This window comes from Astyanax mexicanus, chromosome 13 (assembly GCF_023375975.1).
Source record: "Astyanax mexicanus isolate ESR-SI-001 chromosome 13, AstMex3_surface, whole genome shotgun sequence".
In the NCBI taxonomy this organism is placed as follows: Eukaryota; Metazoa; Chordata; class Actinopteri; order Characiformes; family Acestrorhamphidae; genus Astyanax; species Astyanax mexicanus.
In genome coordinates, this window is record NC_064420.1 from 14,679,130 (window position 1) to 14,702,561 (window position 23,432).

Below are 23,432 nucleotides of genomic sequence, written 5' to 3' on the forward strand. Positions count from 1 at the left end.
TTGTGTATTACTATATTTTGAAAACTTAAAAAACAAATTACATGTAAGATTTTTTTTAATGATTGTTGATCAGTGTTGATCCATGTTTATTAAGTAATAACATCCACAATACGTCCAGGATGGTATAATGTAATTTGCCATGATTAAATTACATGTTATATTGCCCTCCTCTGGTGATCGTCAGTGTGAGAGCTGTACATGTTCTGGAAGTGGATGATTAAAACTGCTTCCTGCTGTTGGTGCCTGCTGTTCTACAGTGGTGCAGGCATCAGTCTTGCTGCTCCAGTCTTAGTGCTACAATATTTATATTGTTTACTCTGAGAAGAGACTGAGACTCTTCCTCTGTTTCTTCTGTCTGCAATATAATATATGTCTCTCACCCAATGAAATGATCTTAAATTAATTTAAAATACACAATAGACATTATTCTAAGATTTGTAAAGATTAGTATAGGAATTTTATCACAATTATTATTTAACATTATTTTAAGTACATTTATCTATTGAATATTGGGAATGTAATTACTATAGACTATTGCCTATTTTAGTAGTCGACTAACATTATTTTCTTTTCTTTTTTCATATATAAATATGTTTCCTATTGGTGAGACTCCTAATCCAATGCATGTTTTACTGCATCTTGACAGCTAAAGTTTTAGCTCCCTAGACAAAATTTGCAGGACATTTTAATGTTAAAATACTACTAGTGCACCTCAAAAAAGTTTTTTTCAAAATGTGGAACTTACTATATAGATGTACTTCACACTATTTTGTTTATTTGTATATTTATGTATATATGTTAATCTACACAAATTTCTCTCCAGAAAACTGTTTAATTTGGGTGAGTAAAGCGCTTCTGTTTAATTACAGTAAGCTTAGATTTCTGCTGGGTGCAGCAGCATTAGCATTAGAAGCTAACCATTAGCTGTCTCGTCTTATGTAGCTTGTTTTACATGTTACACACACAGGCTACAGTCCGATATACTCACCTCTGAACGTCAAAAGAGCTAGTGCAGGTTAGCTGCTAATGCTTATGCAGCTCCCGCAGTGCTAGTCGGGGTTACCAGCAGGCTACAGGCTGATAAAAGTCACCTCTGAATGGCAAAAGAGCTAGCGCTTAGCGTGGTTAGTGGCTAATGCTAATGCTGCTTACAACCCAATTGGTAAAATTCATACATAAGGCACACAGATGTTTTTGGGGAAAATTAAATGCATCTTAGAGTGCAAAAAAAAAAAAAAGGCAAACATTAATACATTAAATACTGTAAAAAGCAAGACACTTTGAGTAGATAAAAAAAAAAAAAAGAAATCCAAACTGGTTATAAAAAAAAAAAAAAAAAAAAAAACTCTATTTATTGCAACAATTAGACAACTAGACTAGATTTACTTTACACATTCATAGCATTGAGTAGTTAGGAGTCTGACAAAAACTCTTTCTGGTGTAGCGCAGCACAGTCTCCCAGACTGGGAATTGAACCTGTGTCCCACTTAATGTTGTAGTTTCCTGGCAGGTAGTGGTGTTATCCACCCCTCCACACCAACCACCTCTAGATGATTTCACTTACTAAGAAATCACTTTCTAAAACAGACAGATGTTTGTAAAAAAGGGCCCCATTTTTAATTCCACCAACATATTCTTACTGTGAATGAAGGGTAAAAGCCATGGGAAGGGTCAGTCTATAAACACCAACCAGTCACAGACCTGAGCATGAGGTTCATCAGCTGAAGCCCCTCCCCCCTGAGGAAGCGGTCGCGATTGGCCGGCAGCATGAGGCAGGAGCAGAGCGCGTCGAACAGGTTCTCCATCATCTCCTGCTCCTCCGCCGTGGACGGGTTGTGCCTCTTAAACACCTGCAGCACAGAGACACGTCTTTACACCTTAATAACTTAACTCACCGTTTATTATACAGCATAATACATACACACTATAGACTAGTACATACATACTATTATAATACAACAACAACACTTACAGTATTATTTTTTAATGAATATTATGACAGGGCACACTTTAAAGCACTGGCACACTTTCATTTTCATTTTTTTTTTTTTTTTTACAAAAACTTTTTAAAGCATTATTGCAATGTGCTTTATTAATTGCAAAGTGCACTGTGCCTTAATTACTGAAATTGTTTTTGTCCCCTTTAACTCTAGGGTGCACTGTTGTGGACTATTCACTATAGTGCATACTATTCTGTGCCATAATCACTAAACTGTGCTGCGCTGTGTCTTATTCACTCAAAGGTGCATTATCCTGCCCTATTCTTATATACAGTGCACTATTTTGGGCCCTAGCCACAACAGACCATCATGTCCTATTCACTATTCAGTACACTATTCTTTTTATTTACTAAAGAGTATACTATTCTGTGCTGTAATTACTTATCAGTGCACTAACTTATCTTACTGTCTTATTCACTACAAAGTGCACTGATTATTATATATTATATTTATTACAGAGTGCACAATGGTGTCGAATTCACTATAGAGTATACTAATCTGTGCTCTAATTCATCAGCGCATGTTTTTGGCCCGTTAATGCTACAGCGCACTATTGTGTCCTGTCCATTTTAGAGTGCACTATATGACCTATTCACTACAGAGTTCACTATACGTTACATGATTCTGTCCTGTTCACTACAGAGCACACTCTTATGTCCTATTTCTACAGAGGGCACTACTGTGTCCTATTCACTATAGACTATTCACTATATAGCACACTATTCTTTTCTATTCACTATAGGAGTATACTATTCTGTGCCTTAATCACATAAAAGTGTATGTTTTTGTCCCAATAATGCTATGGTGAACTAATGTAGCCCATTCATTTTAGAGTGCACTATCATGCCCTATTCACTACAGAGTGTACTGTCAAGTTCTCTTCACTTTAGAAGGCATTAGCATGTTTTATAAACTGTACCAGGTTAATATTGGTAGCGGTACCAGTTGATAACTCTTTATTCTGTATTCTGTGCATCCAAATCCCATGGGAACATGTGCACAGATAGAAGTTGGACAGTACTTTGTGGTGAACTGATTTAATAAGACACTAGCAACTAGTACACTAGTAGTGTCATGCAAGACATGCATCATTTTTTAAAAGTGTATCTTTTTAACTCATTATCTTTAGGGTGCACCATTATGTCCCACTCTTTACAGACACTCTATTGTGTCCTATTCAATTGAGTGAACTATTCTGTCCTTTTCACTTTTACGAGCACCATTTTGGCCTATTCAACAGAGCACACTATTCAATCCTGATCAGTATAGAGTGCACTATTCTGTGCACTTCTTTACTGTACCGTGCACAACTACTTCTGTTTACTAGAAGTGAACAGACGAGTTCTGGATTGAGCTGATATTAACCAAGTCTATTTACTTTAAGTGAGGTGAGCTGCTGTTTTTTTTTTAGTAATTAGAACCATTTCTGTTCACCAAAATAAAAGGGTTATTATATCTATTAATGTAGTAAATAGTGATTAGGACAAGGGCTGGGTATTGAAACCAAAAAGGCACCGACCTAAATGCCTCGGCACACTGCAAAAAATCCATTGGCAAAAACTAGACAAAATATATGCAAATTAAGACAAATATATGTATATTAAGCAAAAAAATGTGCCAATGGGGTAAGCGTTTTTTTTTTTTTAGTAAGAGAGTAAAAGTCACTGTTTTTGGACACAAGAATCAGAATAACTTGATTGCTGCTTGGTCCTTTTTTGAGTTCAAATGACTTAAAATAAGGTACAAATTCTAAGTAAGAATGATTAAGATAATTATCCCAAAAATAAGCAAAATCATCTAACACTTACAATGCTTAGTAAGATAAAAAGTCTTATCAGAGAAGAAAATAAGATTTATTGCCTTACATTTTGAAAGTTTGAAATTTCACTTGCTAAGATTTATTTTTTTGCAGTGTACTACAGAGTACCGAAAAGTCGAAAAAGATTCTGTGCCCGTTTTCGATACTTTTCATGAAACCCTTAAAGGTCTGCCAGATTAACACCACTAATAAAAATATAATTTAATTTTGACAATCTAACGCTGATATTAAAAAAAAGAACTCTTAAAAACTGAAATGTATCCAGTAATATGTTTAGGGAAAATATTTATAGTTTCAGCGTTGAAAGTAATGCTGTTGTTTTTGTTCTTAATAAAGTGCCACAGTCATGCTCATTGTTTTTTGGTTCCAACAAGATCCAGAAAGATGGAGTTTCTCATGGTGGCTGTTAAATAAATCTGTTGTGTGAGAATAATTATCGCTTTTTATAATTTTGGTTGCAATTTACAAAAAAGATATAAAAAAAAAAGTATCGTTTGGGTATCAGTACTGATTTTAAGGTATCGAACATTTTAAAACAATTCCCAGCCTCTATTAGAACTCTATTTATCACTATACAAATAAATCCTGCACTCACATTTTCCCCCCGTTAACCTTCAGCTCTCTGACCTGAGACAAAGTGTTTTCCTCTTACTCAACATGAACCAATCCCACCTGTGGGTTCAGCACTAACAGGTCTCACACACACACACACACAGCCAGCCTTTCTGAGAGTAAATGGGGAAGAAATATGAAAAGAGACAGCACTAAAGCTACTGAGAGAGAGAGAGAGAGAGAGAGAGAGAAAGAGAGAGAGAGAGAGACTGGGACTGTGTGGTGGGCAGTAGGGATATTGGCAGGGGGGCTTACTGAAAGCTGCTGCAGAAGAACATCGATACCGTCCAACTCTCCCAAGAGCTCTCTGGTGCCTGATGGGGGGGAGGGAGGGAGAGAGAGAGAGAGAGACGTGAGTAAAATAAAGAATAGAAAGAGTGAAGGAGGTGGAGAGAATAACATGAACAATGTATAAATTCAGTTGGTGCTACAGAGGATGAGACAGAACAAGCTGGGTGGATAAAAAAGAGAGAGAGAGAGAGAGAGAGAGAGAGAGAGAGAGAGAGAGAGAAAGAGAGAAAATAACACAAAGCTGGTGCACAGTGACACCATAGCACATGGGCCGTTCAGAATGCACTACTCCGTTTAAAAACACAGTGCACTGTTCTGTACTATACCACTACCAGGTACACCATCATGTCCTATTCCCAGTAGAGCAGGCTGTGTTGTCTGCTGATCAATGCATAGAGTGCACTATTCTGTCATATTCAATTTAGACAATGTACTACACAGTGCACTACTTTGTGCAATATTGTCTCGGTGCCAAATTTACTAAAAAGTACAAAAAAATTGTCTGTCCTCAAAAGACAACAAAGTGCCTTTCGCTGTGCCCTACACACCTTTCTGTGCTCTATTCACTATACAGTTCACTATTCTGTGAACTAAATATACAAAACCTTATCAAGTGCCCTATTTACTATACAGCTACTGAAAAAAGAGTGACTCCCAGTATCCTATTCACTGTACAGTGCATTATTCTGCATCCTACTGAGCATACAGAGCACTATCTAGTATCCTATTCATATACAGTGCACTGTTCTGCATCCTACTGAGCATACAGAGCGCTATCTAGTATCATATTCACTGTACAGTGCACTATTCTGCATCCTACTGAGCATACAGAGCGCTATCTAGTATCCTATTCATATACAGTGCACTGTTCTGCATCCTACTGAGCATACAGAGCGCTATCTAGTATCCTATTCACTGTACAGTGCACTATTCTGCATCCTACTTAACATACAGAGCGCTATCTAGTATCCTATTCACTTTACAGTGCACTGTTCTGCATCCTACTGAACATACAGAGCGCTATCTAGTATCCTATTCACTGTACAGTGCACTATTCTGCATCCTACTGAGCATACAGAGCGCTATCTAGTATCCTGTTCACTGTACAGTGCACTATTCTGCATCCTACTGAGCATACAGAGCGCTATCTAGTATCCTATTCACTGTACAGTGCACTATTCTGCATCCTACTGAGCATACAGAGCGCTATCTAGTATCCTATTCACTGTACAGTGCACTATTCTGCATCCTACTGAACACACAGAGCCCTATCCAGTATCCTATTCACTATGCAGTGCACTATTCTGCATCCTACTGAACATACAGAGCGCTATTTAGTATCCTATTCACTATACAGTGCACTATTCTGCATCCTACTGAACATACAGAGCGCTTTCTAGTATTCTATTCACTGTACAGTGCACTATTCTGCATTTTTCTGAACATACAGAGCGCTATCCAGTATCCTATTCACTGTACAGTGGACTATTCTGCATTTTTCTGAACATACAGAGCGCTATTTAGTATCCTATTCACTATACAGTGCACTATTCTGCATCCTACTGAACATACAGAGCGCTTTCTAGTATTCTATTCACTGTACAGTGGACTATTCTGCATTTTTCTGAACACACAGAGCCCTATCCAGTATCCTATTCACTGTACAGTGCACTATTCTGCATCCTACTGAACACACAGAGCACTATCCAGTATCCTATTCACTATACAGTGCACTATTCTGCATCCTACTGAACATACAGAGATGATGACCAATGATTTATTGAGGAAAATCATGAAAATGATCAGGAGTGCCCAAACTTTTTAACTCCACTGTACATATAATGCATGTACAGACATCACCCAATACAGGCACACACAAACACAAATGCACACACTGATTTGGTGAGGTCATGATATCTCCCAGTGCAGCCTTGTCCTGAATTTGGCTGAGCAGGACAGAGCTGTCCAGCTGTCTGGCTTGGTTTTGCACACAGACCAATGCAAAGTGCAAATGATTTATGATGAAACTCGGCTGCAAATCTCTGTGTGTCTTTCAACAGTGAATCGGCTGATAATGGGCTTCTGTGTTTCAAATCCAGGAACTAAATCTGCCACCCGGGGTAAATGTACCGTGCAAACAGGGGACATATTACAGGACCATCAACATGAGCTCAGTATGAACTACGGACAGGCACTGCATTTTTTTTTTTTATATATATATATAGGTTTATAGAGGATATATTTGCTTACCTAAATATCTGAATAGGACAAGGGCTGTTCAGCATAAACAGTTTGGGTATAAATTAAGAATTTAAAGACTAGGGCTGATACAGTGTTGATTTTAAAAAACGTGTAAAATTTAGCTGAAATCCTATCGTAAGAAAATCTTCTGGTTGAGGATGCCCCACAGGTGCTTAACTGGGTTTAGGTCTGGAGATATATTTGGCCAGTCAATCACCTTTACCTTAGAGCTAAGATTCAATGCCTACACCCGACCAGATCCTGTATTTTAATGCTATTTTTATTTTATATAAACCTTTGACGTGATAATCACAATATAGCAAAGTAACCAAGCAAACTGTGTTTTAATAAAAAGTTTCACAAGTTAGAATGTTATAAATCACGCAGCTCTGGAACTGCACAGTAAGAACTGTGAGCACCTGAGCTCATCCCCTTGTCCACAACCTTATTGTTGTTTTATGTGTTTTGCACTAAGGCTTCATGTTTAAAATAAGATTAACTTATTCAGAAAGTGTTTTTTTTCTTCTTAGATAGTGTTAATTAAGTTAAAGTAGACAGGGAGATTAATTTTTAAAAACATTTTTCTTAAATAATAGGTATATGCTTCTTCAGTGTTGCAAAGTTTAATCACATCATTCTGAATGGAGTTCGCTCATTTAAACAGCCCAAAAAGCTCAGTTTCAACGGCGTACTTACAAAAAAAATTGTCTGGTTTAAATTGGGCTCGGGCTCACAAAAACAGTTTATGGGGCAGGTTGAGTCGGGCTCGGCAGAAAGAGTACAGGCTCAGGTCAGGCTGGATTTTTTGGGCCCAATCTAAACTCTACTTTTGAGCTTCCTCAGCAAGGCAGTTGTTATCTTGGAGGTGTATGGGGTCCTTACTGTGTTGCAAAACTGCCCTCTGGCACAGTTTCCAAAATTTAGGGGAAATTAAGCCCTGCTTTAGAATGTCACAGTATATGTGGGAATTCAGCTCTCCAGTGCTGGCACAACTCCAGACCATGATGCTACCACCACCATGCTTGACAGAAGGCAAGGGAAAAAAATTGTCTTGGTACTCCTCACACATGCTGGACACCATCTTATCCAAACAAATTTCTCTTGGTTTCTTTAGACCAAAGGGCAAGGCACCAGTATTCGATTATAAAAAAAAAAAATCTACTTGTCAAAATATGCAAATACATTTGATTAAGTTACCAAACCTATGTGTTCTATTAAAGTTTTATCGGTCATGAGTTTTTATTTGCTATGGGAACTTGAGTGTTAATGTTAAGGCAGAGACTGAATAACAGGATGACATTCATACAGTAGGTGTGTAGATCAGAAATGGTAATAAAAAAACTAAACTAATTAATTAATGCTAGCAATAACAGTAACAGTAAACCAGGCTCTGTGAATGCAGTTTGCCTGTTGTATGAAGATGGCGGTTCAGGCTGGGGGTGTTTGTGGGCACTTTGTGGTCATTAGATTAGCTGAAATCCTATAGTAATAAAATCAGAGGAAATGGCCATATATTGTTTAAAGGGCATTTTGGTCATTTCAACAGACATGGAATGCAATTAAAACACAGTGACATTTATTACACACAGCTGCATCAGAATCAATTTGATCGAAGATGATTAATAAAAAGTCTTTTTTTTTTTTCAGCAAATATCTGGAAAAAAAGTGTGTGGACTTGCATTTGGTTGGACATTATATAAAAGAAAAGGTAAGTGTACAAATGCTGAAAATGCTTATTATTATTTATATTAAATGATTATAAACATCACGAATTATGCAATAAATCAGTAATTAAAACAAACAAACAAACATCTTAAATAAAAAAAAATGCAATATAACCCCACAGGGGTTAGTGCAAGGCAAAACATCAGGAACATCAATATATTGAAAAATATTTTTTGCAAGATATAAAATATATATCGTACAATATCGCAGGTTATAAGTGTGCAGTTTAAATCCAACAAAAAATGTAAACAAAATGGTCAGGGATTGTTTGTGCAAATTATGCCATACAAACAATATAAAGGAGTAGCAAAATGATTAATTTCACCATATTAAACAATGTAATCCTGTATTGTTTGATTGGTTTTTATTTGTTATTACAATTTTAATAATTTTGCATCACAGAAACCAGCATTTCTCTTAAGTATAGAGAGACATGGGAAACTAAAGGAGAACTCTGGTGTAAAATGGACTTGGTTGTAGTGAAACATGATAGAGTGCAAACGTTTGTCGAAAAACTTTTGTCAGTATTCCGAAATATAGCGCTTTTAGCCGATGCTCCTAAGAGGTTACAATGCTAAAGTAAATGGTGTAAAAAACACTGTTTCTACACCATTAACAAATTTAAAGTAGCTCCACAGGTTATTCGTAGAAATCCGAGTGACCCGACATTTAAAACAAGACACTTTAAAGCCTTTAAAATTTTACACTTTTTAAAAAGCAAATCAATGAATTCCAGCTGTTGCTAAAAAAAATCTCTATAATAATCATGCATTTCAACTGAATTAATTTTACAATCTGTTCCCCTATCCTACCTTTTCTTTTGTTCTAGTCAGTCAACTTATTGTGACGGACTTTCAAGATGTTTAAATAGTGATTTCTTTGCATTGGCAGCGCTATGCCCCTATAGCTAGCATTGTAAACCTGTTGGGAGCATCGACTAAAAATGCTGTATTGAGAATGCTTGGAGTGAACGGAGATGGACTATTTGACAAAAAATCATACTAATTATCTTGTTTCACTACATACACCCAGGGTTTCCGCCACGTTCATTTCAGTGCGGCGGTCCGCCACGCCTTCGTTCTTCCCCGCCACCCTTCGTGAAAATTCTGAGCCCGGCGTTTTTCCCGCGCTTGATCAGCGTTGCCCCGCCCTCTCTCGTTTCTGACACTGGAATTTGATCATCTCGACAGGACACCGGCTGTCAAACTGGACAACTGAATCCGAGGTATGTGGCGCTGAAATGATGTTTTTTTATATTTGTGAACAAGTTGTTGAACATTGTTCAAGGGTTATATCGGTAATATGTTGTAGACGTAGCCTACACAACACGGCTGGTTTCGCATGTTGCATCTATTTCGGGAGGCTACAGGTGAGGGCCTCTCTAGCCGTAATTCCTAAACGCACAGCTGTGTTCCAGTCCTGCACATGTAGCAGGGTGGCCGCGGGTCCTTAAAAAGTCTTAAATGGTATTAAATTTCATTTTTGTCAAATAAGGCCTTGAAAAGTCTTATTTTGTCTTAAAATTTCAACCAAAATGTCTTAAATTTGCCGGAGCTAAATTTAGGGGGGAATAATTCCGTCAGCCATGTGTTGAACTTCGGGGGTGGAAATCGGTAGTTAGTCATGCAGTGCCAACATAACGCGCGCGCGAGAGAGAGAGTGTGAGTATAGGACACAGCGAGAGAGAGAGACTGAAACATAACGCGAGAGAGAGAGAGAGAGCGAGAGCGCGCCTGTAAATAGCGAGAGAGAGAGACTGAAACATAATGCGAGAGAGAGAGAGAGAGAGAGAGAGAGAGAGAGAGAGAGAGAGAGAGAGAGAGAGAGAGAGAGACTGAAACATAATGCGCGCGCGCGAGAGAGAGATGAATTAAACAGTGATTAAACAGCTTCAACTTACGCAGGTGTCCACTCAGGCTCACTCACCTGGTGGAGTGAAAATCACGCTATGTTTCTGTGGAGCTGTCATAAAGCAAGGATGTAGGGCCCTAGAATAGAGGCACCCTAGAACAGCTCTGTGATGCATTTGTTTTCACGGTCCAGTAAACATTTTATTGTAATTAAATTAAAGATTAAAGATATTATTTGTCTGTTTTAATAAGCACAATTTTTAATTAAATTCAATAATATTTTTTATTTTATTTACTCATTCTCACATTTAAAATACCTAATACAGATAAGAGCGAATAAATAATACATATATATTAAATATATTAAATTGAATTTGGTTTTGTATAAAGTTTAATTGTGTATACTGTACAGTGAGAAAATTGTAATGTTTGTGTCTCGTATTGTGTCTTGTGCATTCACATTTGAAGTTTTCAAGCAGCTAGATTAAACGTAAACAATTAATAGTTTTTTTATTTTAACGTATATAGATAACATGTCTGTTGTGCCCTTTCTCCTCTGTTATGTATAATTTAACATTTTGTGTTGCACACTTTTACGTTTACCGTATCTGAAAAAAGAACAATAAGGATTTATTTTAAAGAAACCTACTTTTTGCAACTTTTTGTTTTAAGTGGGCATTTTTCAGTGACAGTTGGAAATAAAGAAAATAACTGGAAACATGTGTAATTGTGTTATATCGTGATATCATTAACGTGATATAAATTATCGGTTCCCAACCGGGGGGTCCTGCCACCGCACCTTCAAGGAAATCCTGGGGGAAACCCTGTACACCTCAATCGCCCAGCTACCATAGCCTTGGTTTCTTTTTGCAACCAAAAGACAGACAACTTAGATTGCAGATAACTCATAAAAAGGACTATCCTGCTTATAGCAGTTCAATGATGCTCTTTCTTTTAAAATATATTAACTGTGTGAAATGTAGTCTTTAAGTGTGTAACAGAGAAATGTCTAGCAGTCAACCATCTCTCTCATTTTTATCCCATTTTCTACTGAATTTACAAGGCCAATTACGCATCCCACTCATTAGAACTCCCCCTATCACTAGTGATGCCACAACACACCAGGAGGGTGAAGACTAACACATGCCTCCTCTGATACATGTGAAGTCAGCAACCGCCTCTTTTCAAACTGCTGCTGATGCAGCATTGCCAAGTAGCATCACAGAGCACTCGGAAAAGGAAAAAGCGCAGCGACTCGGTTCCGATACAACAGCTCACAGATGTCTCGTGCTGATCGACATCACCCTTTATGGTGATGAGAGGAGAGAGCGCCATCTACCCACCCAGAACAAGAGCAAGGCCAATTTTGTGCTCTGTCAGGGCTCCGGCAGCTGATGGCAAGCTGCATAATCAGGATTCGAACAGACAATCTCCTGATCATAGTGGCCATTAGATCACATCTGTAATCATTTACTAATTTTACTGAGACTTATTATGTATTATGCAGAGCTTTACAGTAATCTAAGTGTGTTATTTTGTTTTGAAATTGAGTGTACAAAGTTTAAACCAATTAAAATGATTAAAACGTCAATTAAAGACAATCGTTAATGTGACGATAATGAGCTGATGTTTTAAACCTGAGGTTCAGACTTACTGTCGTTGTTCTGAAGGAGGATGGCCAGGATTTCACTGCAGTACAGCTTGTTAGCGTCGAAAGGCATCTTTGCCTGTTTCATAAAAATACAGAGCAAACACACACACATACACACACAAGAAGTTTAAGCTGCAGTTTCATCATTTCGCCCCATCAGCGTTTCTGCTGCCACTTCTCCTGTGTCAGTAGCCGTTGGAGCTCGTGAGCTAATTCTGTGCCTGTTCAGTCAGCACCTCTAATTCAATCAAACTGAAACCAGCGTGACGCTCCCATTTGACCTTTAATTACTTTATTTGTGGGCAATTTCTCGGGTCACAGTCCTTCGTGACTGCTCGCAGCTCGGCGCCGCCGGGCCAGCAGAGCCGCCCTCATCAAGACTTCAGCAGCCAATCAGCTTTCAGCAGGAGGCCATTAAGGAACACCCCACGAATAAAAACACGCAGAGGTGCACAACCTAATGGCTGTTTCTGGTCAGGAGGGATCAGCAGAGAATGTGGACGTGTGCATAAAGAAAATATGAACAGAGTCTACTGACTATCTATTGAGTATACATTGCTGTGTAATATTGTAATATCGTTTTTCAGAAACACAGTATTACATTTAAATTATTAGTTTACATGTAAAGATTGGTGTCAGATAGTGGCTCATTTTCTAAAGACTTAATGTCTTCAGATTCCACTGTTCTGATTACGTAAAGTGTACATTTTAATTACATTACATGGAAAGAATGTGTAAAAAAAATAAATAATAATAAATAAATAAATAAATCTAATATAACAACTATGGCCTCTTTCCACATTATTCCACATTATTGGTCTGCACTCATATTTGAACATCATTTTGTATGGCTACACATAGATTGAGAAAGAATTGACAAGCTACACCTGGTTCAGAAGGAATTTAGTCAGGCTGTGGTCAGTTACAGGTGGATTCAGACTATTTTATTGGGCTATAGTTAGATTTAGACCGAATTTCGTTAAGACAGAACTTTGATTTGTTTGTTCATCCTGACAAGAGTTACAGAAGAGTTCAGAAAAATGTAACAATTTTCTGGGAAAGCAAGTGCGGTCCTGCACAACACTGCTAATCTATCCACGTCACATCTCCACAAATCATCTGATTTCCTGGAACAATGCGTCTGCTTTGCATTTAAAACATGCACCCCCTCCAGCTAAAACCCCACTGCGCCGTCTGCATCTGTGCAATTCGTTTTTCGACTTTTTAAAAATGATCCCACCCACTGCTCTGTCTAACTCAGGAGAACACGCGCATCTTCCCCGTCATACTGGAGTCTCAGTGCAATATAAGACGCCGCTGCCACCAGACCGACAAACCTCACAGGCAGCTGATCAATTATGCAGTAATGTTTCAGCTGGTTATGCACTTTACGATGGAAATCCTGCATTATGCAGCCCATCTTACTGCAGCTGCCTGTATTTTTATCAACAACTGCAGCAGAGATTTCCTACAGGGAATTAGAGCCATCGCTGAGACAGGAATTTCCATTTTCATCCACGCAGCATCTGGCGCATGCAAATTGCTTATTTCTTCTGTTGCTTAAGAAACGCCATCAAAAGAGGGGATGCAGATTACATAAACAACATACAGCAATCTTTACCTTAATAACATAAAGCAAGAAAAATGGCTCTGCAGCACATCATTTTCTGATACACTTCATTTTACACTTTTAAAACAGTTTTATATTTATATTATATTAAGTATTTATCAGACATTGTTTTTGAACACAAATCCCAAGTTTAAAAAGAAATAAAATTAAATTAACTCAAATAAATTTACAAATATGTTACATGGTGCATGTATCCATCTTACATATGGTGAGGCTGGGAATAAAAAAAAAAGTAATTGATCCTTATTTAAAGAAAACCTATTGTAGTAAATGAAACATCTCTAAGTTAATCGCTATTGAATCAGATTAGAAATCAAAGTGAATTGGGATTTTGTGAAACCGAATTGAATCTGGGAATCAGAGGTGATTCTCAGCCCTTGTATCCTGTGTTTTCTTATTTCTCATCCACTTCACTCACAACCGATTACAGCCAATATTAACATGAGCTACTTTTTTTTGTTAGAGAAAGAATTTATTCTACTTTGAGCAAAGGTAAAATATCTATACAAGATCTACAAGTGCATCTCAAAAAATTTTAAACCCATATATTATATAGATGTACTACACAGAGCGATCTGTGATCTATTTTAAGTGTTTATTTCTTTTATTGTTGATGATTATGGCTTACAGCCAATGAAAACCCAAAAAATTGCACCTCAGAAAATTAGAATATTATATAAGACCAATTGGTACGTTTGGCACTGTGGGCAGTGCATCAAGTCCTGCTGGAAAATGAAATCCAACTGCATCTCCATAAAAGTTGTCAGTAGAGGGAAACATGAAGTGCTGTAAGATTTTGTGGGAAAACAAAACTGCACTGACTTTAGACTTGATAATAAAACACAGTGGATCAACACCAGCAGATGACATGTCTCTCCAAACCATCACTGATCATCAGTAAATTTTACATTTCATTTGGAAATCAAGGGATCAGAGTCTGGAGGAAGAGTGGAGAGACACACAGTCCAAACTGCTTAAGGTCTAGTGTGAAGTTTTCTCAAATTCTAGTATTAGATGTTACTTATAAACCACTAAACATAGTTTTATCTGAAATCTAAAATAGCAAAAAAGCTCATTCAGTTGCTGCCTTTTAGAGGGTATTTTTTATTATTATTTGTAATTTACTAATACACATTTCTTAGCAGCCGTTCCACCTAAAGCACCTGTCCTTAACTTTTATTTTTTCTTTTAAATCACAAAACTGCTCATGCAAAAAAGTTCAGAGATGAGCGACAATTCTGAACTGAAACACTCCTGAGGTTTCCCAGGTCCAGAGGGACCAGAGTCCTCTGTGGTTTGAATTCTGCACTCCTTCCAGACTTCCTTCAGTCAACCTTACAGCTAATTATGGAAAATTTAATGAGCTGAAACACGCATGTTTAGAAGGAATACCCTGGAGGATCAGAGTTAAGCTGAAACTGCTGTAAAAACTGAAAAATGAAGGCTGTTCTCAAGTACACCATGAAGAACATACACCAACCTGCAGCAGCCAGCTGAGCACAGAAGGGAAAACATCATGTGAAACAAATGAGGCTGCCTTAATGAAAACCTTCATTTTTTTAACCCATAACCCAACGTTTTACCCATTTTAGCCCCATCATCTTGCCTTATTTCACTCTTTTTAGAGAGCCTGCTGATGTATTCGCATTTTATGCAGTGTTTTAGCAATGTAAACACAGTGGAGTTACTGCTCAGAAGTGCAGAAGGTACAGTCCCCTCCAAAAGTATTGGAACAGTGAGGCCGATCCCATTATTTCTGCTGTAAACTGAAAACTTTTGGGTTTAACATTAAAAGACTAATATGAGACAAAAGATCAACATTTCAGTTTATATTTCCAGGTATTTACATCTGGATCTGATAGACATTTCAGAAGAATAGCAGCTTCTGTCTGAACCCATCCATTTTTTTGTGAGCAAAAGTATTGGAACATATAAACTTAAAGTAAATTAAAGTGAATAAGACTTAATATTTAGTTGCAAATCCTTCAGACTACACAATTTTAGCCCGATTTTGTCGGAGCCGCAACTAAGGTCCGTGTAGTGTGACACAGTCAAAGAGAATGTTAGAATTTTTTGTATTTTATCGCCTAGTTTGACATGTTCCGCGATGTGCTTCCTGACTTTGACCAATAGGAAGACAGAGCGTTATGTGGCGCACAGATGTAAACACGGGAAAATAAAGCGGCACAATGTTCCTGCAGTTCACTGAACCATCGAAACAAAAAAAATCTAAAATCTAATGATCATCTAATAATCTACTTCATCCATGAGATATTCTGTTTACAGGCACTGAAACCCAAGGAGCTACATCTTGACCATACCTTAAGTTCTCTATGGAGCACAAAAAGCATGTAATGTCCATTTGGGTCACCCAGGAACGAGCCCACAGTCGCTTTCCCCTCTTTTTAGTTTCTTCCATTACGCAAAGGGCTTCTGTAGCCATGATTCTCAGATTCTATGCTTCTCCCCCGCGATGAACTACGAACTCACTTGAGGACGCGGACGATGATTGGTCGGTGACTAACGTGTGGTGTTGCCAATTCCCAGACAACAACTTAAAAAGAAAATAACTGCTTAAATCTGACATAGTGAACATCGTGAGGGACAAAAATGTTGTGTAGTCCGAGCTTGGCATAACTGCATCATGTCTCTAACTCGCTGACATCAATAACCTTCTGCATTCTTCTTCTGTGATGCTTTTCCAGGCGGCAGTGGGTTTTGGGCCATTTTGGTTCACTTTACATCAATGAATATTAATGAGCCTGTCCCATAATATGCAAGCCATGCAAGCTTAAATCATGACACTACCTCCACTGTGTGTCACAGAAGGGCTGGTTATGCTGGTAATGGTTGAGATCATGAGCAGATCCTTTATTTTTTCAAACTTTAGCCTTTCTTTCACAAGGTTAATTTTTGTCTCATCAGTCCATAATCAGTCCACAGGCTTTTCTCTGTACTTATTGGTAAATTCCAGCCTGGTTTTCCCAAATCACCTCGTTATTAGTGGTTTTCATCTTCTGGTGAAGCCTCTGTACTTTTGTTCATGAAGTTTTCTGTGAACAGTAGATTGTGATTCCTTCACTTCTGCCCTCTGGAGGGTTTTTTTTTTCTTTACAGCACTCGCAATGTTTCTGTCATCAACTGCTGTGGTTTTCCTTGGTTATTTACTACACCAGTGATGACTTTCTTCTCTTTAGGACATTCCAAACAGGTGTTCTGGCTATGGACAATATTTGTGCTCTAATTGTTCTAAATGATTCTAATGATCTTCTCTCAGCTTCACAGTTGCTTGTTTTTCATCCATAGACTCATAGCTCACTGGTTTTCAAGTTGGTTATTCCTCCAACTATAAATACACAGTCTGCACAGATAAAACCCAAATCTGAAACTAAGTGCTGTTTATTGTTTAAATAATTCATGTTTCAGGACACACCTGAGCAATAAAAAAAACACGCCTAAGAGTCACATGTTCCAATGTTTTGCTCACAAGAAAAATGGGTGGGTGCTATAGTATCTTCTGAACTGTGTATCAGATCCAGATGTAAACACCTGAAAAAAAAAAACTAAAATGTTGATCTTTTGTCTCAATTTTTTTCAGTCTACAGCTGAAATAATAGGATTGACCTCACTGTTCCAATATTTTTGGAGGGGACTGTACCTTCTAAACTTTTGATCAGTAACACCACTGTGTTTACATTGGTAAAACCTGCTAGAAACTGCATAAAAATACTAATATACTTTTGAATGGGACTATAGATTACTCTTTATTTCTACTGAAATCCACTCTGCTTTTATTTCATTTCTTTCTCTTTTTTATACTTTGCATTAATTGAAATTCATTTGGTATTTGAACAATCACAAAAGACAATTTGTATTCAAAGTAAAAAAATAAAAATAAAATCACAATACTATTACGATTATTATTATCTTAGAGAGATTCTTTCATTTTACATTCAAATATCTATTACTAGAAGTTAAAGCAAATTGTGAGATTAATTATTTTTTTAATCAATCAACACCTCTGTTTTTAACTGTTTTTTTTTTTTACAATACAGAGAGTTGGATGTGATCTAACTAAACACAAATAACTAAAGATACACATTTTAAGGATCAATCAATAGAACTAAAGTTTTCCTGTAAGGTAAAAGCATCATAGATCTTTGCTTTGTCTGTTTGAGTGAGTGGTACACTATAAAAGTGATCTGCATGGAAGAAAACCTAAAACATCACACATATGAAAGAATTCTGCATGGAGGAGTGGGAAAACCTGATGTCAGAGATTGGTCGATAGTTACAGTCTTCTGCCATTTTTTTTAAATGTTTACCAACTGTTAAACATCTTCTTACCTTAATCCTTTTGAGAAGCCACTGCATGAGTCCCTGCTGGGCAGCTTCCGTGCACAGTCCAGGCCTGAACTCCGCCATGTTCTCCACGATGGCTGGAACGACAGTAAAGCGAAAGGTCAGTCTCAGGTCAACAACAGGCCTGCCAATGTTCACTCCTACAGTTGCTGTCCAAGTCCAAGTTCAGTTCAAGTTTATCTCGATCCATCAAAGCCTTTAACACAGCTGGCTGACTCTGACATCCATATGCTCCTGGATTTAGGCAGGACTGAAACCCTGCAGTGTGAATTAAAACTACAGGAGCAATAAAAGTCAGGCTTAGTTAGTTACAACAATGTGTAGGACAGTCCACAGAGCTCTTATCAGAGAGCAAGACAGCTTTCGAAAAGTAAAATAAAATTTCTGGAGGCTTTCATACATAAAAATGCACCAGATTATAGGGTGTGGTTAAAAAAAATAATAATATCAGAAAGTCAAATGAGTGCTGGATGTTAATCTACACAGATTTCTTTCCTGTAAACTGTTTATTTGGGTGAGTAAAGTGTTTATTTATTTACAGTAAGCTTAGTTTCAGGGTTCATACACATTTTAACCCAAAAAAGATTTTTTGATGACTTTTACATGTCTTCAAGGCAAATTTTCATGACCATATGATTTTTAAAACATGCAGACATGGACAATAAAATCTAAAATCAACTAAAAGTATAATTAAAATAAATCATAGTAGGTTTCAAATAAATCAGATAAAATTTTGACACAATCTTTAATAATAAAATGTGTATGGTAGGCAGGAGGCTACTATTAAGACACTGGAAGTGCTCTCAGGCTCCTACTTAAAGTGAATGGTACGAGTTATTAAATAGAGTGGCCTCCTACAAAAGACTCATCTTCAGGCTGACAGTTTTTTTTTTTCTTTTATAATTTTTTCTCTTTTTGAAAATATTGTTTTCTCTGATATTAAAATTACTGTACGACTGTTACAATTGCTTGTTAGAATTGTTATAACATACTGTAATTTTCTTTTCCTTGTCCTTCACTTGTGACATTAACTACAGAGTATTTTAAGCAGGCTTGGTAAATTGGGTAATACAATGTACTATAAAATGTTAAAAAAAAATGTAAAAAAAAAAAATGCTGGTCACAAAAAATCAAATAAATAAATAAAATGTGTGTCAGATCCTGAGAGCTCCATTGTGTAGTGCTTTATTACTAAATTAACTCTGAGCTGATATATCTGTTATGATTTTCTACGAACACAAAGATTTGTAGACCAAATTTCCATGACTTTTCCAAACCATTTGGGGAATTTTTATTTTTCCAAACTTATCCAGGGCTGGAAATTGCTTTTTTTATTTTTTTTATTCCATGACTTTTCGAGGTTTTTCATGACCGTATGCACCCTGTAGATTGCCAAAATTGTCAACAGTGTGGTTAGCAGCAGCGCTTAGTGCTAGTAAATTCTGCCCGACAGCGCAACACTGAGGATCCCTAAGTGTTCCTGTTACGATATTAGAAAAAATGTACTTTTTAAAAAATATTAAAAAAATAAAAAATATTATTTTTATTTTATGATATATATCGCGATATTAAACAAAACAGGGCCCACAACGTCACCAGACCCGCCCCCACCTGTCTCGCATCCGGACCAATGAAGAGCTGAGTCAGCGGCGAACTCTCAAAACCCGAGGATAACAGCAAAACAGCAGTAATTGGCCCTTTAATCAGCCATTTAAATGGCTTTTTAAAAGATAAATAATTTTTCTGGGATTAAAAGCGCAAATTCAGCTGTAACTGGAAATATCTGCACTGCAAAACTGTGCTGGACTGAGGTGCGCAGCTTTCAACACGTGTTTTAAAAGCATGTGCCCAACCATGTGGATGGAGGCCATGTGGTTACATCATGTTTACTCCCCCTCCTCATGCTCTCCCTCTCCCTCGTGCTTCTCAGGAAGCAGTAGCCTGTCACTCATACAGACACAGAGACAGCGCTGTGTATCTACTTCTGAACAAAAACATTTCAACATGATGTGTTTGATTCCATTGCCTTAAGTGACATCACACGCCCTGCGATGCATAAACAATATATCGTGCAGCCCTAACCCAGGGCGCCTTTTGGCTAGCTGTTCGTCGTGAATAGCATGTTTTAACACAGTAAACATGCAGGCTAGTCTGATATACTCACCTCTGAACTGCGAATAAGCGAACTGCGAATGTAGCTTGCGCTACAGTTAGTGGCTAATGCTAATACTGCTCCAGCCTAGGTGCTGGAGAAACTTGACACTAAACACTGAAACTTAATAACTTAATATCGCTGTAATTCAGTGGAGTGGCTTCAATGGATTAAAAGGAACACTGTCGATTTTTGAGAATGATTTTAAGTGCACCTTAAAATGCAAAAATATTGTAATCACCCACACCTTTATAAGTTGTGAGGAGTTATCTTGTGTGTGAGACCGAACACTGGCCAGCGTGCTCAGGATAAAGCGATATGAATAACTGGTGGCCCGATATGGGGGTGCAGATAGATGATGTGACAAAAGGCATTACTATCCACAGTGGACAGAATACCTAACCCCTAATAATAACATAATCATGGTTCTCTGTTGTGATCAGACAATAGAAACATCACTTCTTAATTTCTTCTCTTATAAGACAATATATAAGGCTTGACTTTGCGAAGTACTTTTTGAAATACTGCCCTTATCAATTAGTTTCCTACAAAGCAGCAAATAAAGCAGAATAAAAAGCAACAAGCCAAAATAAACAACTGTAAAAACTGTTTTTTTCACATAAAACAGTAGCAAAAAACAAGCAATTCTTCAGGCAACAGTGAACAGGCAGCGCTGCATGATGGCGGATTACGCTCAGGCTGCTGCGTGACAAGATAAAGTCACCGGGAAGAGTGTGTGCTAAACATTCACAGCCTTCTGCCTTTTCTGCAGCTCAACATTAAAGGCTGGCGTGGATGGAAACAGCTTTAGCTAAATCAGCACTACCCACCCACACACACAAACACACACATAGACACGCACACACACCTCTGGTCTGGCTGCTCTGACCCAGTTTGGACAAATTCAGCTGGGTTTCAAAGTAACAAACTCGTCTGAAAGCAAATTCAAGACTGGTTCAATCTCTCTGCAGAAGAATAGCAATGTTCCTGTATACAGTGGAATGATTTCTTATTTTTTGAATGCTTGTCACTCTTAAATCTTTTAGATCACGGAACTTATTTTAAATATTCTTCAAACACAAAATGCAGTTTTTAAAATGAAGGTTTTTAATATTAAGGGCAGAGGTGAAAAAAGTACTGAAAACTTTAATTAAGTAAAAGTACCTTTACTTTGCTAAAATTCTACTTAAGTTAAAGTACTTATCTAAAAATCTACTCGAAAAAAGGAAAAAAAGTACTCAATTTAAAATGTACTTTGAGTTAAAGTTACATAGTTACTTTTATTTATTTAATGTAAAAAAGTAAAACAAAACAAATCAGAAATGATATTGTTTTAATGAATTATTATTCCAAATAATAATTTGGACCATTCAGGCAGTAACCCGTACAACATTTTTAAAAACAAGTGGCATAGGTTTCAATGATCCATTTTTTTTTACTGTTAAAAGGTTATGTTCATGTGTGTGACTATAAACCGTATTTTTATAGATTTACAGTTCATTATTATTTTTTAACTTGCCATTGCTATGATTTAACTGCTATTTAATTTTTTTTTAACATCCAAGAAGATTGTCTAATGTTTCCAATAAAAACTTAAGGAATTATTATGAAAAACATGAAAAAAAATAAATAAATGTCGGTCGGCGCATGCGCAGTGCCGTAAAGAAGCACATATTGATGAGTAGCATAACTCGAGCACAGCTGATTCACATAGCATCTCTCCCGCTAACCATAATAAACACTGCTGGGAAAAGTAAAGCTGCGCTGCCATGGAGAACAAAACTCAATTTTTTTTTTTAACTCAGACAATTAGTTGTTTTCCCAGTATTTTATAATTTTTTACTCAGTAACGAGGAGTTTTCCATTGTTTCCTTTTTTAAAAACTACTTAAAAAATTACAAATTACTCATAAAATCTACAGTAATGTGAGTAAATGTAATTCATTACTTTCCACCTCTGATTAAGAGTGAAACAAAAATTATTTAAACCTACATGGCCCTGTGTAAAAGTGTTTGCCCCATCTTTAATACTGTATTATTCAGACTATAGGGCGCACTGGATTATACGGAACACTAGTACACTAGTAGGCTCAAGGGTGTTGCCATGTTTTCCTTCTAATTTAGTGGATAATGCTAATGCTGCTCCAGCAGTGCTAGCCGGGGTTAGCAGCAGGATAAAGGCCGATTATACTCACCTCTGAACAGTAAAAGAGCTAGCGAGTATGATAGATCTCAATTACATTCTCTCATTTTTTTCATTTATTTTTTGTATATTGGCATGATGTCTATCCTTTGAGTATCTTTTGGTATACTTCACTTTGTCAGACAGCTCCTATTTAGGTGATTTCTTGATTGAGAGCAGGTGTGGCAGTAATCAGGCCTGGGTATGGTTATAGAAATTGAACTCAGGTGTGATAAACAGTTAAGTTATGTTTTAACTATGCTTTAACACTTTCACACAGGGATTTTTTTTCTTCCTTAATAATTAAAACCATCATTTAAAAATTATGTTGTGTTTGACTAATATTTAATTTTGTTTAATGATCTGAAACATTTAAGACATTTAAGAGTGACAAACATGCAAAAAAAAAAAAAAAGAAATCATGAAGGGGGCAGGTATGTAGGTAGGAAAGTGAGCAGAGATGGAAGGGGAGTGGCTCTTATTCTGATGATGGGTGGGTGCAAGCAAGGCCGATACAAGGTTTTTGTGGTTGATGCAAATGTGACTGAAGTATAAAGGGTGAATGTAAGCATTATAGTTAAACTTGAACAGACCAGCAATGCTGTTTAATGCCATAATGATCAAACATTTGTTTTGGTTACCCGTGCACAAGTCTCACCTGGCGAGAAATATCAGACTAGGCCTGTCACGATAAGATTCTTTGGTAGACGATATATTGTCCTAGAAATTATTGCGATACATGATATTTTTGTCATTTTAAGACTATTAAATGCCACTAAAATAATGATAACAGAATAGCATAAAAAACAATTATACACTTTTTAAAAACAACAAAACTTGAATTAATCATGTATTGTAATTAGTTCAAATTATATACTTATTTTTTTATGGACTCACAGTTATTGAAGCATGACTGGC

General features: G+C 37.0%; 1 protein-coding gene across 1 annotated transcript in view; it reads right to left on the reverse strand.

Annotated features, from left to right (window-relative positions):
- Positions 1-23,432, reverse strand: part of ctnnbl1 (catenin, beta like 1) — a 107,029-nt gene that overhangs the window by 67,888 nt on the left and 15,709 nt on the right. Inside the window, exons 7-10 of the mRNA XM_049462716.1 lie at positions 18,167-18,258; positions 12,193-12,265; positions 4,687-4,745; positions 1,702-1,850 (exon numbers count right to left, since the gene is read on the reverse strand). Of these exons, the coding sequence (XP_049318673.1) occupies positions 1,702-1,850; positions 4,687-4,745; positions 12,193-12,265; positions 18,167-18,258 (373 nt within the window). The remainder of the gene's footprint in view (positions 1-1,701; positions 1,851-4,686; positions 4,746-12,192; positions 12,266-18,166; positions 18,259-23,432) is intronic.